General features: G+C 43.5%; 1 protein-coding gene across 2 annotated transcripts in view; it reads right to left on the minus strand.

Annotated features, from left to right (window-relative positions):
* Positions 1 to 16379, minus strand: part of LOC147883042 (putative methyltransferase At2g41040, chloroplastic) — a 130539-nt gene that overhangs the window by 54356 nt on the left and 59804 nt on the right. Inside the window, exon 3 of one of the 2 annotated variants that reach the window (XM_087399388.1) lies at positions 9695 to 9835. The exons of the other annotated variant lie outside the window; for it this stretch is intronic. Coding sequence (XP_087255514.1) covers positions 9695 to 9835 — 141 coding nt within the window. The remainder of the gene's footprint in view (positions 1 to 9694; positions 9836 to 16379) is intronic. 2 annotated transcript variants of the gene reach the window in all.

A 16379-nucleotide genomic window follows, 5' to 3' on the forward strand; every position in this document is an offset into this window, starting at 1 on the left:
TGCTGCACAACATACAGATTTGGCTCTGTATGAGTGTTTACGAAGCCCTAGGACAGCAAAAACTGATGTATCTTCTGATACCACGCATGAGGTGCTTGCTTCAGCCCATATAGAGCCTTCCTGAGCTTGCATACCTTGTCCTCTTGTCCCTTCACCTCAAAACCTTGTGGCTGATGTACATAGACCTCCTCTTTAAGATCTCCATTGAGGAAAGCGGTCTTGACATCCATCTAATACACTGACCAACCATAAAACGCAGCAAAAGAGATGACAAAACAAATGGTGGTCATCTTGGCCACTGGAGCAAAAGTCTCCTCATAATCTATCCCCTCCTCTTGTGCATACCCCTTGGCAACCAAACAGGCTTTGTATTTCTCAACTGTGCCATTTGAATGGTATTTCACCTTATAAATCCATTTCGTGCCAACCACATTTTTCCCAATGAGCGCATCAACCAAGTCCCATGTGGCATTCTTCTCAATGGATTTAATCTCAGCTTCCATAGCTTTCTGCCATGCCGGATTATGCTGAGCATCCTTGAAGCTCTGAGGCTCATTTTCAGCTTCCATCACTGAGGTCATCAAAGCAAAATTGACCTTTTTCTAATTTTTCTGAGTGTTGGCCCTGGTTTTCCCCAAAGTAGGCCGATCCTTAGCATCTTGAATGGTCAACTTTGCCCAACGTGGAATAAATTTCTCTGTTGTACCACTCGGAGCTGCATCAACATCTTTAGTGGCCTCACGACGTTGATAATTACTCCAAACATGAGGCTGTCTATTCTCATTAATTGGCTGCAAATCTGAAACATTTGAGGGAGAGCCATCCTCAACATGTGGCAAGCCATCTGAACTATGAGAAGTAGAAGGGGAAGCATCAGGAGACTCCGTCTCATCATCCTCATACTCGATGATGTCCAAAGAGATGTCATCGTATGGTGGCAAGTCTGCACTAGCGGGCTGCATGCACTCATTCTCAGCAAAGAGAACATCTCTGCTGATTATTACCTTCCTGGTAGCGGGATTATAAAGCCTAAATCCCCTGCTTTCAATGCTAATACCCCACGAAAATGCATTTGACACTCTTGTCATCAAGCTTTGTCCGATGTGCATCTGGAACCAAAGCATATGCCACTGAGCCAAAAATTCTGAAATGACTAACCTTTGGCTTAAAGCCATACAAAGCCTCAAATGGAGTCACATTAACCAAAGCTTTGGTAGGGCATCTGTTCTGAATATAAGTGGCTGTAACAACTGCTTCTCCCCAAAAAGCCCTTGAGACTCTCTTGAATTTCAGCAAGCATCTCGTCATTTCCATGAGAGTACAATTCTTCCTCTCAGGGAGTGGATTCTGCTGTGGTGTGTAAGGGCATGTCAAGTGATGTTTAATCCCATGCTGCTTCAAAAACCCCTGGAATGCATGTGACATGTACTCTCCCCCCCTATCTGAGTTTAGTGTTCCAATTCTAGAATTGGTTTGGTTCTCAGCCATAGCTTTGAACTCCTGAAACCCATTTCACCATTAGAAAATAATAATATATTGCTTTTCATTTTTGAATTCCACAATTTAATAGTGGATGTGAACCTGGAGAAGTCATCTATAAAGGTCACAAAGTACCTTGCTCCTCTATGTGTGGAAATAGTCATGGGGCCACATACATCACTGTGCACTATCTGCAACACTCTGGTTGCCTTGACCCAATTCTTGCCTTGTTTATTGAATGGCAAGAGATGCAATTTGCCAAGTGCACACCCCTCACACACTTCATTTGCTGGTTGCTGTAATTTTGGCATTTCTTGAGTCATATTATTATTGTGCAAGTAGGACAATGCCCTGTGATGGACATGTCCAAACCTGGCATGCCATAAATCAGCCTAGGAAGTGTTTGCTACAGCCAATACCTTCTAATCATAAGGCTAAGCATCAAGCTTGTATAAGCCTCTGTCATATGTGCCTGTTACAACCTCATACCCTTTCTTTGGATCCTTGATCCTGCATTGGTTATCCTGAAATTCGACCAACATATGTTGATCATGGGCAATTTGAAACTGAAATCAAATTTTGCCTCAAATCTGGAACATACCAAACGTCTCAGATATACTTAACTTTCCCATTATCAAGCTGAATAGGAATGTGCCCAACTCTGATGATGTCTTGAGAAGCATCATTGGCACATGTAACCTGTCTGCCATGAATAGGTGTGATGCTCTCAAACCACTCTTGGCGAGGAGCCATCATGTGCTTAGTAGCACCACTGTCGATATACCATGAATCACTTGCAACAAGGGAAGCATCCCCTGATTGATTTTCAGCATTCAAATCCCCCCCCGGCATCCATCTTCTCATTAAATGCAACAACACAAAATCTCTATCACCTTGGGCAAGATGAGCTTCACCATGTGCATCTGAAGCATGAGTTTCAGTGGGAGCAACAAAATTACTGCTAGAGCTGTCCCTTTGCCTCTTCTTTTCATTGGCAATCCTTTTCTGACACTCTACGATGTAATGCCCTGGCTTCTTGCAATAATTGCATTTGCCCTTTTTCTGATTTTTGCTTGAACTACTTGCATTCCCCTCCTTGGGCTGAGTTGTATGGCTATGTTTTGGCTCAAACTTTTTCTAAAATTTGCCTTTTCCACCCATGGCAAGCGCTTGCTCACCCTGACGAGAGGCTTTGGCAAAATTTGAGCATCTCTCCTCTTCCTGCAACAAAAGCCCAACTAACTCATTGAACGAGAGTGGGGCTGCCCTGAGAACAATGGTCAATGAAGTGACGAATGTGCCATATGAGTATGCTAAGCTATTGAGAAAGAAAGAAAGAAAGAAAGAAAGTTTATTAAAGTCTTCGGAAGACCGATGGTTCTAAGACTGTGAAAATCCTAATACAACAAGCTATGGTAGTGGAGCTACTAAACGAGCGTCCATACCAATGCAAATTGCAAAATGCCAAAAATGCAGAATGGCAGTACTAAGTCCTAAGTACAACATAGTGATGTCGGTGGTCGACTATATATCAATCTCAGCATCATCATCAATATCATCATCATCCCCAGCAACAGCAAGATATCAGGATGGATGAGGCAGTGGAGGCATGAAGTCGGCAATAGAGTGTTGTCGGCCACTCAGAGGTGCGGTCCTCGTAGCTCTACGTCTAACCAGGGCTACTGTAACCCCTGTCGGTCGGGCTCCAACTCTAAACAAGGAGGGGATGTATCCAAGTGTAATCTGTGTGTCGACCCTCTGTCTGAGCTGTCGGGTCACAAGTTTCGGGTCACGGTCATGTCGAGGCCTCGTCTCGTTGGGATCCATGTGATCTAGCTGAAAGAACTCCGTGATAAAGCTCTGAGAGGGATCAACCGAGGAAGAAGTCTGCTCCTGTCTCCGTGCTCGGAGTATCCTCTCGCGGTGTCTAAGTGCCTCATGAATGAAACCTGCCAAACACCGCGGTAATAGAGACAAGCTTCTTGCCTTCTATTTCCTCATCAATACTTGCGAGCTGATCACGTAGATCAGTGATCCTCGCAATATGATCAGTGATGGCCTGGCCTTCTTGCATCTCGAGATCCTTGAGCTGATTTGTCAAGGCAATGGCTCTTGCCTCATTCTTAACATGATACATGTTTGCCAATCTTTCCCATGCTGCCTTTGCATCCTTGCATGACTTGATAGTCGTCATACTGTGCCTCTTCACATTTGTGGCAATCGAAAACATCGCTTGGGCACTGCGGCGGTCAAACTTCTTCTGTTCCTCCGTCGATGCTATGGGACTAGTAGGAAGGACTGTAGCAGTCTGTTGTTTGCCTGTAGTCTGACCCGAAGAAGCTGTGCTAGATGTAGATGAGCCTGTTGGCCTCACCTCATCCCCACTAACAATATCCCACAAGCCCTTACCAACCAAGATGTTCTTAAGCATGAATGACCACAAGGCATAGTTTGGTCCATCCAGCTTGTCACCCTCAGACAAATTGCCAAAACTGTCTGAAAGAGTCAACATGATGCAAAATGAGATACCCACAAGCTGCAAATGTACCTGCAAAAAGAATTGCAAGTCCCAAAAGTGCAACTGGCTGTAAATGTGCCTGCAAATCCCAAACTAATACTGGCTGCAAATGCAAAGTACAACTGGATGCTCTAAAATGCCACTGATTGCACAATGCAATCACTGCAAAAATGGCATCAACCAATCACTACACTTTGCTGCAATCTGAAGTGCAATCCCAAACTGAAAATGCACAACCCAAATCTGAAAGAGCGCACCCATGAGTGCTCAAATGCATCCAACGGAGCTCAAAAGCATCCACAACTGTAAAGTAACTGCAAATGCGCCCAACAATGCAAAGTAAATGCAAATGCACCTGAGAGTGCAAGAGTATGGACTGCAAAAACAGTCCTGAAGCGAAATACACAGCTCAAAACACTTACTGAAAGTGCACCTTGGCCCGAAACACCTGCAAAACAGTCCACTGACTGTGTGGGCAAGCTGGAGATGACAAAGGAGTTGAAGTGAGCTGTTTGGAGCTGAATGAAGCTGTCGGGAGTACTTCTAAACACAATACACATGTAAAGAAGAGCCTGGAGCTGCTGGAACACAACTGGGAGAGGCTGGAGCTGAAAAAGGTCCAGATCTGAGCAAAAACGCCCAAAAACAGCCGAAAACTGCTCAAATCGCCTTCTAACAAGTCGTACGAGCTCGATATCAGGTTCCGACAAGTCATACGGACTCGCAACACTATCGCGCAACTGTATGGACAGATCCGTACGGACTGTACAGACGGAAAAAAAAACCCCATATTTTTTTTTCGCCTGAAATGGTGCGAGACAGATTTGTTTATATGCGGGCGCCCCAAAATTTCGAAAAACATCGAAATCGGACCTCAAAAGGTCAAAAAACAGCCGCTGGACTGTTGCAGCTACCTCAAACAAAAGCTGGAGAGCTGAATGTGAGAACCAAGAACGCGCACTGGAGCACCAAGCTTGCGGGAGTCTGGAAGCAAGCGCGGGAATGGGCTCTAGAGACGGACGCGCTCTGATACCAAATGTAGGAACAAAGTGGAGACAGGTTGTGAACACAAGTGAGCAAGAGTGCACACACAAGAAAGCTCCAATAGAAATGTTCAAATGAAACAATACAAGTACTTGGTATATATAGTACCCAAGTACTACTGGTCAACCATAGGGTTGACTTTATGCCTACAACACCATATCTTTGTAATCTCTTACAATCTCCACCTTTTCTTTTCAAATTTACCAATCTATAGATAAGTTTACAAATCAGAGTATAAGAAGAGGATAATTGTTTCTTATCAAAAGGGCTTGCAGCAAGAAAGGGTGCATTAACAAGCTAAGCAAGCCCAGTACAATCCAGAGTTATGAAAATAAGTATTTTCCTCCTCTTTGCATTCCCAGCAATGTGTTGGAACTCCCATCAAATTACTCAAGATTTTAAAATGTCTTCAACTCCTCTCGCACAAAAATGCTCAGCCTTATAAGCAAAACCGTTTGCATCCTAGATCAACTGGCCGTGTACGAACAAAACTTGTTTCCAAGACTTGAACCTGTGGGCTATGGAAAGGAACATCGGCCTTGAATCAGAATATTATCATACCTATCTGACAGCCTGGCTATACTCTGCTCGCCCTCTACTTGATAGCCATTCATCACATGGAAGGAAAATCCCTTCAAGTCTGACACAACGGTCTCTCTTCACTTACCACCAGTGGGCCATTGACTAATCAGTTGTTCACACCTACCCTTGAAACTCTGAAATTGAATTCAATTAATGTCAAAAAGGGGTGAAAATTCTATTATTGAAATTGAAGAAAATGTATGCAACTAAGTGCTATGAGAATTGCGAGGTTCAAGGTAATTACAAAAGAGACCATTAAAGTCTTGGAAATTTAAACTCCAAAATCTGCCAAGTATACACCCTCATGAATTAAGATGCCAAGCTGAGTCATGTCTAATTCAATGCGCTAAATTAATAATTCAAAGCACCAAGGGTTAAAGCTAATTCTACACATGGTAAATCAACAAGTTGACTTCTAATTGATAGACGTTGGCCTAGTGCTTGACCTAGGTGTTCCTATATATTGATCCACCTAACATAATAAACCTTTAAGGGCTTCCCATAATCATAGGTGGTGGTTCCAAGAAGCTGCTTGAAGCAAGATGATTGGACTTTCGAGAAAATGATCTTGCTTCTTGCAGAAGATTCTCAAAGGCCTAGATTTTCAGAGATTTTCAGAGCCTTTCTTTGTTCTCAGGGTGAGTTAGTGAATAATGAGGATTTGATATCCAAGGTATACAGGTGGCTCGGGACAAAAAGGCACTACATACACATTGCGCTTCCAAGATAAGGTGGTGAATCACAACGATTTGGAATACAAGTTCCAAAACTAGCTTGGAATTCTTATCAAGTTAAATTAAAAAGGCATTACTCAAACATTGGAGCCATAAAGAAAACATTTGCACAATGTGGAACAAGACATATAAGAAAATGGCATATCATCAAATTCACAACATCATTCGTTAGTATGGGGAAGGGGAAGGGGAAGGGGAAAGTGAAGAATGAGGATTATAACTATACACTTCAAAAATTGAAACTCGCACTTCAAAATCCACAGCAGACAAAGCTTGTTCTCCATGTCATGACTCAAAAACTGTCCTTGATAAATGATAATTCAGTTTCACACATTGTTTATACAAACCACTCAATCTGCTCCAAGTCGAATTTCATGATATTTGCATGGATTTCTGTAGTTGCCTTTACAGAACTAAGTCCCCTTCCTTAGTAGCATGAGTAAAGGTCTGGCAGCTTGTGCCCTCTCTTGTGACATCAGTCATGCATGTGGTATTGTAAGCAGCCTGTTTTAGAGCACAAGTTACGGGAGACTCTTTAGCCTGCCATTTTAGCAAGTGTCTAGGTGAGGACCGATTGTCCCCTTTTTCTAAAACCGCATTGACATCTGCCAAGACAGTGATCATGTGTTTTGGGAGACTATTCCTAGTAGATCTATGCCATCAGAGCTCTCTAGGGTTATGACTCATCTTATCCTAGAAAAGGGGGATCAATTATTGGTACACCAATGGAGACCAGACCACCCTCGTCAGGATTGCATACAACAGCAGGTACTTCGGTGCTGATCAGGGTGGTAGGTTGCATCGAAAACCATAATATTACCACTTTCAAAGGGCAGGATTTGTTTGATTGATCCAAAGATGAAGAGGCACACCCTTCTATGCAAGCTGCTAATTCATAGATACACTCTTCCTATGACACGGAAACCATTAAACATTTGGTGCCTTGGTTTACTGTTGGTCTTTTGCATGTCTAGTGTTCTTCCTAAAATATAAGATGCATTAGACATCCAGCATCACATTTGATTGTTGGTCTTTTGCATGCCTAGTGTTCTTCCTATGACACAAGATGCAATTGATTGCCAGCCCTTGAAATTTCATAAACTTTTTCTTGGCGATCTTCGGTATCCCACCCAGTTGTAGAGCCCACAAGAATGTACTAGAAAAAGATGCTGAGTCTTGAAAATTGCAGCCCCTGCTGCTAACATGTCATCTGATCTTGCAGAAGGGTGATGAAAATTGGTATTCCAATTGCCACAAACTTATAAACAAGAAAGGAATGCATAGCAAAAGTCAATTATGCCTTGGAATTCTTAAAAACGAGCAAAAAAGGGTTAGTTTCAAAAAGTGAAACAGAGCTAAAGTAGAAGCATGGGTGTAGTTTATCAAACTGTTTCTCTAACAAGAGTAGTCATGTGCCTGTAACCTCTGTCTAGACTTTCTCTTAAGACCATCCAATGGCCCATCTATGAGCCTTCTCTAAGCCATCCCTACATTTCTATATAAATGGAAGTGCTTGACGTGTAATCAGCCAGAGCTTAGAGGGGCAAAAAACTCAATAGGCTGAGTTAATGCAAGAGTTTGATATCCAATCAACATATGGGAAGGAAATTCAATGTGGTAGAAGATTTTCTAAGCCAAGTGTGAATGGTGAATCAGTTTAGTTTTACTCACTTCCAAAGTGATGACTTCTTTTTTCCCCCTTAACATAGACTCCTATTTATTAAGTATGAAAGAAACAGCCAAGAGAAGAAACTCAAGGCATAGATACATCATGCGAAGCAGTAAAATCCCTGGTATACACCACTCAAAAAGTCTAAGCAAATTTAAAAACCTGATAAGAACCAGGACAGTGGGTGGAAATGCCACCTCATGCCTGTGGTGGTCTCAAAAATGATTCTTGCTGAGGCAGACCTAGACGATCCATGCATCCCTGACCAAATAACCATCAGAAGGGAAGGAGGAGAGGCATACATTTTTCGAGAAGTGGGCAGGCAGCTTGGGAGCAGCTCATTTTTCATGTGAGAGGACAGGATCCCTGGGATCTAATTGAGTTTGGCTGCTCACCGGGATCTCTCCTCTTCTCTAGACGAGACAGAAAGGTGGATGCCCGCAGGTTCTTGACCCTAGACCTGTTCTATGTGAATGAGTGGGCATACAATAGAGAAGGGATGACAGGCATTATTCCAGGTACTACCTTCTCTGATCATTCTCTGACACAGATCATTCTTTTGGAGAAGCAGAGAGGGGAACCTTCATCCATCAGGATTCTTGACTTCTTATCCTAGGAGGTTTCTCTTAGAAAGCCTATTGCGGAGATCTGGGGATCGACCCCCTTTCAGAGGGGATCACCAACTTAGAATCATAGGATCTAGACCACTGCTTACAGGAAATCAGTGCACTCCTCCGCCATGAGGCTGAGACCAGGAAAGGGACACTTTTGGACAGAGAGAGGGCCTCTCATGCGACCTTGGTAACCCTACAGGGATTGGAGGAGAGGGCGCCAGGGAGTCCTTGGGTGGCAGAGAGACTGCAGATTGCTAGAGCAGGGATTCAGGGGGCCATGCTGGAGGCTAAGGCCTGCATAAAGCCAAAACAATATGCAGCTTCCTTCAGTCATGCGTTTTGTCGCAAGTGAGAATGTTGTGCGCCATTTATTGAGTAATGTATGGACTCAGTTTCCCCTACCAAGTCGCAGACTCACAGTGTTTCCCTACTAAGTCACAGCTATGTTAGGCCTTACATTTCCTCCCTTGCATTTTAGTTCAAGCCTTAAAATCTTTAGGCTTGGGAAAGCTGTTAGAAAAACTATCAAGCATCAAGTTTTCCAAGTTCATGGGTATACAGTTGTTCCAGTAAGTTTTCAGCATCATTGTGGGGAAACATGTTTCCTTGGCATTGAGATGGAAAACCTGTTTGCCTTCAATGGGGCTTTACTACATTGGGGAAATGCCAGCCTGTGAAAACATGAGGTGAAATATCTCCATCATGGTTGGGAGAGCTCCTAGAATGAAATACATAAAAACTGTTCCCCAAGTAAAAAGGACTGTTGGGCTAAAGGGTAAAGTCATTGCAAGAAGGGATGTGCAGTGAATTTCTTTTGCAAAGCAATCCAACAAGCCTTGCATGAGCAGAGCAGAGCATCCAAACCAATTTCCTCTCTTGTTAAATGGGGAGTATTTCCAAGCATGCACTTATCTTCTTTGATACAAGCATTTTTATCCTAGAGCAAAACATAGGTATCACTTGAGATAAACTTAATAGAATACAAAGCACCATCCCAAACATTTTAAAAAAAGACTACATGCAAATTTAGATAGAAATAAGAGGAAGAAGTCACCTAAATAACTCTGTCCCATTTGGCAAATACTCCTCATATTCTTTTGTGCCAGCAGTAATTGTAAGATCAAGAAATACATCTCTACTTGAATAGGCTTTCTTGCATTTGTTGCACTTGAATCCTGATCTTGAAATTGCAGCTCTGCAGCTCCACAAAACTCGTCCATCAGCACAAAAATAGTGCTTATGAGAAAAAAAATTAGTATATATTTTATATACGCATACATACGTCAACCCAATCTTCAAGTTCACAATTAAAATCCCAATACACCCTTTTGAGTGAGATATTAACTTAACACATTTGTCCCTGTTAATACATTTTCTGGAGCAAGACAATAATCATAAAAGTTGGTAGTCACACCACTAGTTAATCATTAAGGCTCGGGGGTATAACATATGCTTATCTCAATTGACAATAATGGATGTCCTCCCAAAAGCTGTGATTAATCCACACAGTGGAGGCTATTTTCCTCTCATGAATCACCAATTCCTGCCTGAATCTCACTACTACGCCATAAAAGGGCTTGGGCACGTCTGGGGACTAATGCTGAAGCCTTTGTAACGCAAATCTGACCACACAAGGCATCCTTCTCCAATAGGTGGGTTAGTTGCTAAATACTGAATCCCAAAGGATGTTAGATCCCAAAAGCCCTCCATCTGTATCATGTTTTGGGGCATTTTCTCATGCATTGGACCTTAGCAAGGCCCACTCTAAGTCCATCATTCCCAATTATTTTAATCATCAGAGGCAAGAAATTAGCAATTGGTGCATGGAAAGATTTGGAAAATAGGTTTAATTAATGCAAAAAATATGTCAAAACGTCTAGACTTGCTTTAGGGAGACTGCCAAGTCACCAAAAGATGCCATAGTGACACATTTCGTAGGGAGGCTGGTCACAAGAGGTTGCTTGCACGTGCAAATTAGCTCTAGGAGCTTGGCTAGATACGATGAGTAGCTTCAGCTAGCTGCGAGCCTCTCTGCAGGGTGGGTTGGGCATACAATTTGGCTCTCCCTACTTGTGGGCTGTTTTTTGAAGAGCTGGCTAGACATCTTGATGCCTATGTTGTGCAGGGGTGCCCTCAATGGGAAGTTCTATTCCTTGTCCAAGCTTCTATTGATGCTGACTGTGTATTGATGCTTTATTTCTATGCTCTGGGCAAATAAGAGGTCAAGTGGGCATTTGAGGCAGCAGTGGGACTCGTGTGACCTAGTATGGGTTGCTAGGAACAATTCCAGGCTGAGTGCAGGTCATCTGAAACTGAAATAGATGCCTATTTGCCATGCTTGGTGGGAGCCACTTACAGCAGAGACTATGCTTTGGTTATTGAAGCCTAATGGGCTGTGGAATGCTCTTGACGCAAGAGAGATTCTACTCTTTGTGTAGCTTTGTGGCAGTACTTTCCATTCAATAAAGAAATACCGAAATGGGTGCCAAGGTTTGGAGTCAATTAGTGTCATCATTTTCGGTGTTGGAGCATTCTAGCTCCGAATCTGTTGGTTGTTTACTTGCTGAATTGTTGATATGAGAGTATTGGCTGGTTATTTGCTTATTACTGCCTTTTTGTTTGTCTTAAGGCCGGTTTCATGGTTCCGTTGCAGGGACCTCACCATCTTCTTTAAGGAGGTGAGCTTGTGGTTGTCTCTGGTGCAAGTATTGCTTCCTGTGGTTGAATTATCAGCAAGGAGAATTCAGCACGTATGTCACACTCTAAAGAATATTGGGATATGGAAGAGCAACCCTCTCATGATGGACGATCTATGAACGAGGGAGCTTCTCATGATGATCAGAATGCCGATGGACAGCAAGCTGCAAATAATTTTGAGGTGAATGTTTCTCAATCCATAGGGTCTAAGGAGGGGGATGATGCAGAGGAGGTCGATGCATTGTTTAAGGCACAATAGCTTAGTGCAGTGGGAACACTAGCCCAGCTTACTCAGGACCCACGGTTTGCTGAGTTTCTGCGAGCTCCTTCCGAAGACTAAGGAGAAAGAGAGACATTCACATTCAGGGAACCTAGTGGAGGAAGCCATATCATCCTATGGCACTCAATGGATAGTCATCAGTTATGCCCTAATCATCAGTTATGCCCTAATCGCAGCAGCTTGACCTTCTGGGGCTGGAATACAAATTGCAACAGGTTCTCTCTCTCTGGACAGCTCACGCATGCAAAACGGGAGAGCAATCTCATGCTGAAATCAATCGCACCATAGTGGGAGGGCGTGGAAGAACAAAAAGAATGTTTCACATCAAGTGAATGTGACTGAGAAAGAAAGAAAGAAAGAAAGATGTATTAACGTCCGCAGAAGGCCTAACGGACCTATGGGACAAGGTACGAAATACACCAAAAGCAAAATCTCATACAAGCCTCAGTGGGCTGGAGCACAGGGCTTGCTAGGGCCCTTGCTGAGTGCTAAACAGCTAAACTGATCTACAGAGCTCAATAGCTCGAAGATATAAATCAGAGACTAGCAACTAGCTGAAGTATGCTGAAAGCTGAGAGACAGACTCAGAAACCAAAGCCCAGCACCGTGGTGGCTCATCTGTGAGCGGTTCAAATGTATCGGGTCTGTGTATATTGGGCTGTCTCACACTGTGGTGGCGGAGGAGGGCGTGGTCTCCTCGAGCTCTGAACCCACTGGGCTATGATCAGAGTGACCCCTCGTCTTGGGCAGTCTCCCTTGAGGAAAGTTGTGATAGGCTGGACCTCAATAGAGTGTGCTCTAGTCACACTTTGTGCCGCAAGTGGTCTCTACGTCCCTCTCTCAGTGATCCAGGCTGCCTGCATGCCAGCTATCTCCTCCTCCATCCTGTTGTGTCATGGGGCTGACTCAAATGCATAGAAGTCTTTGACATGTCGTTTTGCTCTATCAACCTCTCTATCTTGTGGTCTAGCCGCCTCCTGCTGCTCTCTAATCGGTCATAGTAGAGTCTCCCTATGTCAGCGCATCTGAAGTAGATATAGGCCAATGCAAACCTGGTCATGGAAATGGATCAGTCGTGAGAGTGGACCGAAACAGCTCCCCTCCTGATAGAGGCAATGGTATTGTTCCCTGATCTCATAATAGGCTGGGCAAGTACATAGAAAATGCTCCTCTGTCTCAGTCACTCCTAGTGTCCATAGCATACAGATCCGCTGCGCTCTAGGTATGCTTGATGCTCTCCCCATCTCAATCCTCAACTGATGGGATGAAACACGGATCTGTCCAATGGCGATCCTCAGTGCATGCGAGACTCCTCTGTTCTCAAGATACTGGGGTCTGATGATGAATCTCTCCTCCGATACTCTCAAGAAGTGGTCGCAATAGAAGTGGGACTTGATAGGGAGCTCCTGGTCCTCCCCCAAGTCCGAGATGTATGAAGCTGGAGAAGATATAACCATATGATACGGTTAATCTTGTCTTGTGGGATCAACTCAAGGGGTGTGTCCGTGCTGTACTAAAAAGGGAGGAGCTTGTCCACCTGAATACCGTGCCTAGTAAACCATGTGGATATCCGTGCATACCATGTGTCTGCTCTTGTCTATGCTAGTCATTTGGATGACTCCAGGGCGAGTCTCGGTAGTCTCCATCGAGGTAAGTCCTAGACTCTGTGGATGAATTCTGAAAGATGGCATCAACCTGTAGAGGAGTCATGGCGAATTGTGCCTATACTATCTCATAAGGAACTGAGGGCTTACTCCGAATCATCCTGGACCCCATAATCACTTGTAGCCACTCAAATTTCCTCCACTTGGTCTTCGGTAGATCACATCCCAAGAAGGGTGCTGCATACATGATAGTCAATCGCACTAGTGTGTCGAAGGGTCCTAGAAGTGTGCCTGGAAGCACTATCTCTCTAGCCGAGCCAAAGCACTCCGCCCTTGTGTGAGTCGTGCCTGGGCTGCATGGGTCATCGTGAAAAGGGGTCCTGTGAAGACTGCTTCCAAATATGTGTAGGACTGGACTATCTCCACTAGCTCACCATAATAAGTGAAGTTGAGTCGACGGGTCACTACATGTGAGGTGTTGAAGACCATGACTTCGGTCTTTCCAAGGTTGACTGCCAATTCTCTCTCTGTGCAGAATACTTGTAGGGCCTCTAGATGTCTCTGCATCTCTTCTGTTGAAGATGATATGAGGACCATGTCATTAGCGTATAGCAATATCTGTACCACGAGGTCAGTCAATAGTGATCCCTCACCTCCTAGGCGGGCTATCAAGGACGTGATCTCATCGATGTAAAGTCTGAAGAGGGCCTGTGAAAGTGGACAGCCCTGCTTCACCCCGATCGTGCTCTCGGCCCAGTCCGATAAACCACTTGAGACATAGACTCTAGCTCTGACTGACTGATATTATATGTGTGTGTGTGTGTGTGTGTGTGTGTGTGTGTGTGTGTGTGTGTGTGTTGTGATCCTGCCAGATGGTCCAAAAAGCCCAATATCTGACCCAGTTCAAAAATAAAGAGTATTTTTGAACTGTTCTTGCAATCTTATGAATATTTCAGACTCTCCCTACGGCAATCTATCTATGATGCTTGCCATCAAGGAGATCTTCCTCAGTCATGCCTGGAAATAGTTTTTCTTTGCTTTTGATTTCCTGTTGAGGCTCTCTGCTTTTTTGAGACCCTCATGTAAATTTTGCTGATAATATGATCATGGATTTACCAAAAAAAAAAAAAAGTGTGTGTGTGTGTTGTCAAATGTGGACTGATTATTCACAACAATTATCTAATCATACTCCACTTTGGCTAGCCCTTTCTTTTGGTATGCCTCTGGATGATTTGCAGCTCTCCTCAGTCAGGTATTTACAGGTCAATCAAATATATCTCACACATGAAAAATTCCAGCAAATGATCAGACTGGCTTGCAGGCCATTGTTATCTCATGCTCAGGAGGATCTGGAATATGCTTGGACCTCTTTCATACATCGTATTCAAAATGTCATAAAGGAATATGGAAGATGGTACATGGCAGAAACTAGACAGCATATCCATTGGGCAAAATCAAACAAGCAGTATTTGGTTCAGCTTGGTCATCAAAGATCTCTATCTGCTTCTGAGCAGCATTTATTGTCCTGTGCTTCCTCTATAATAGATGCCAATGATAAACGCAAGCTGTCCAAATGGCAGATCAGGGCTAGAGCTAAACCTATGCTAGATAAGGGCTGTTCCTCAAAATCTTTTTTTCGGAACTTACATGCAAATAGACAAAGCCAATCTATCATGAGGATCAGGAAACCAGATGGCCTTTGGACTCAGACTCTATCTCAGCTGGAGAAACAATGTTTGGATCATTTTCAGCTTCTTTTTTCTCAGCCATCTTTCTCTATGCCTCGGGTTGTTGCAGCTCGAAACAGATTTACTGCACTTGTTTCTCCTATTGTCTCTCTGCAAAAAGCCTCAATGCTGGAAATGTCTTTTACAGATGTGGAATTGGATGAAGCTCTTCGGCGTTTAGGTAAGCATAAATCCCCTGGCTGGGATGGTTTGACGGTCGAATTCTTTGACGCCTTTTGGCCTGAATTGAAAGGTCCAATTCTGCAGTTTATAAATGTAGCCTGGCAACGGCAACATCTTCCCTCAGCTTGGAAGCATGGTCTGGTTAAACTGGTGCCCAAAAAACCTCTATGTGAGACTATGGATGACTGGAGGCCCATCACTTTGATGCCGGTCATATACAAATTGATTGCCAAAATGTTGGTACATCGGATAAAGGATATCCTTCATGATGGACTTCATCCCCGGCAATATGGTTTTGTTCCAAGACGGCATATACATGACAATATCTCTAACACTCTCATTGCAATGGAATATGCAAAATATACAGATCAAGATGTGTTGGTTATGCAGGTGGATGTGGCGAAGGCTTTTGATACAGTACAGTGGGATCATGTCTCTCAAATCATGTCAAAACTTGGTTTTGGGCCAAAGTTAGTTAATGTCATATATTGGCTCTACTCAAATTCCACTGCACAATGCTTTATAGGGAATCATTTGTCTAAGTCTTGGACTCTTGAACGTTCAGTTCGACAGGGATGCCCTCTCAGTGCTTTGCTATATGCCATTGCTTCACATCCTTTGCTTCTTTATATGGATCACATGGTTGATACTGGACAGCTAGAGGGGCTTCAGATTTCTGGTTCACGACCCTTCATTGCTCAGGCCTATGCAGATGATTCATTCTTCATGCCAAAGAATAGCCCTTTGGAGATTCGCCTTTTGATGGATACCCTATCAGATTTTGGGCTGGCGGCTGGTCTTAAAATCAACTTTCAAAAATCAAAACTCTTGCCTCTCAAGCATTGTGATTGGCATGCTACCCTGTGGCCAGGCCAGATTATTTATCCGGAAAACATAGTAAGACATTTGGGCTATCCCATTGGCTGGAAAATCAGCAATAAACAACAAATGTCATGGGTGTCAAACAAAATTCAGGACAAATTAGAATATTGGAAGATCTCCACTTGGCCTCTGCATGTACGGCTTCGAATTGTCCAGTCTATTGTTCTAGCTTATGTCCAGTTCTACCTTCCTCTATTACATTGGTCATCCCGAGATCTCACCTCCTTTATGTCTCAAGCCATGGAGATTTTTTGGAAAACAAAGCTTCATAAAAAAGCTTTACGGCTGCTCAAAATGGATATGCTTTGTTCACCAAGAATGCATGGTGGTTTGAATATAATCAACATCCAATTTCATGTGTTGGCA

This window comes from Dipteris shenzhenensis, chromosome 28 (genome assembly GCF_047967505.1).
Source record: "Dipteris shenzhenensis isolate YYH24624 ecotype China chromosome 28, Dip_SZ_1.0, whole genome shotgun sequence".
Classification (NCBI taxonomy): domain Eukaryota; kingdom Viridiplantae; phylum Streptophyta; class Polypodiopsida; order Gleicheniales; family Dipteridaceae; genus Dipteris; species Dipteris shenzhenensis.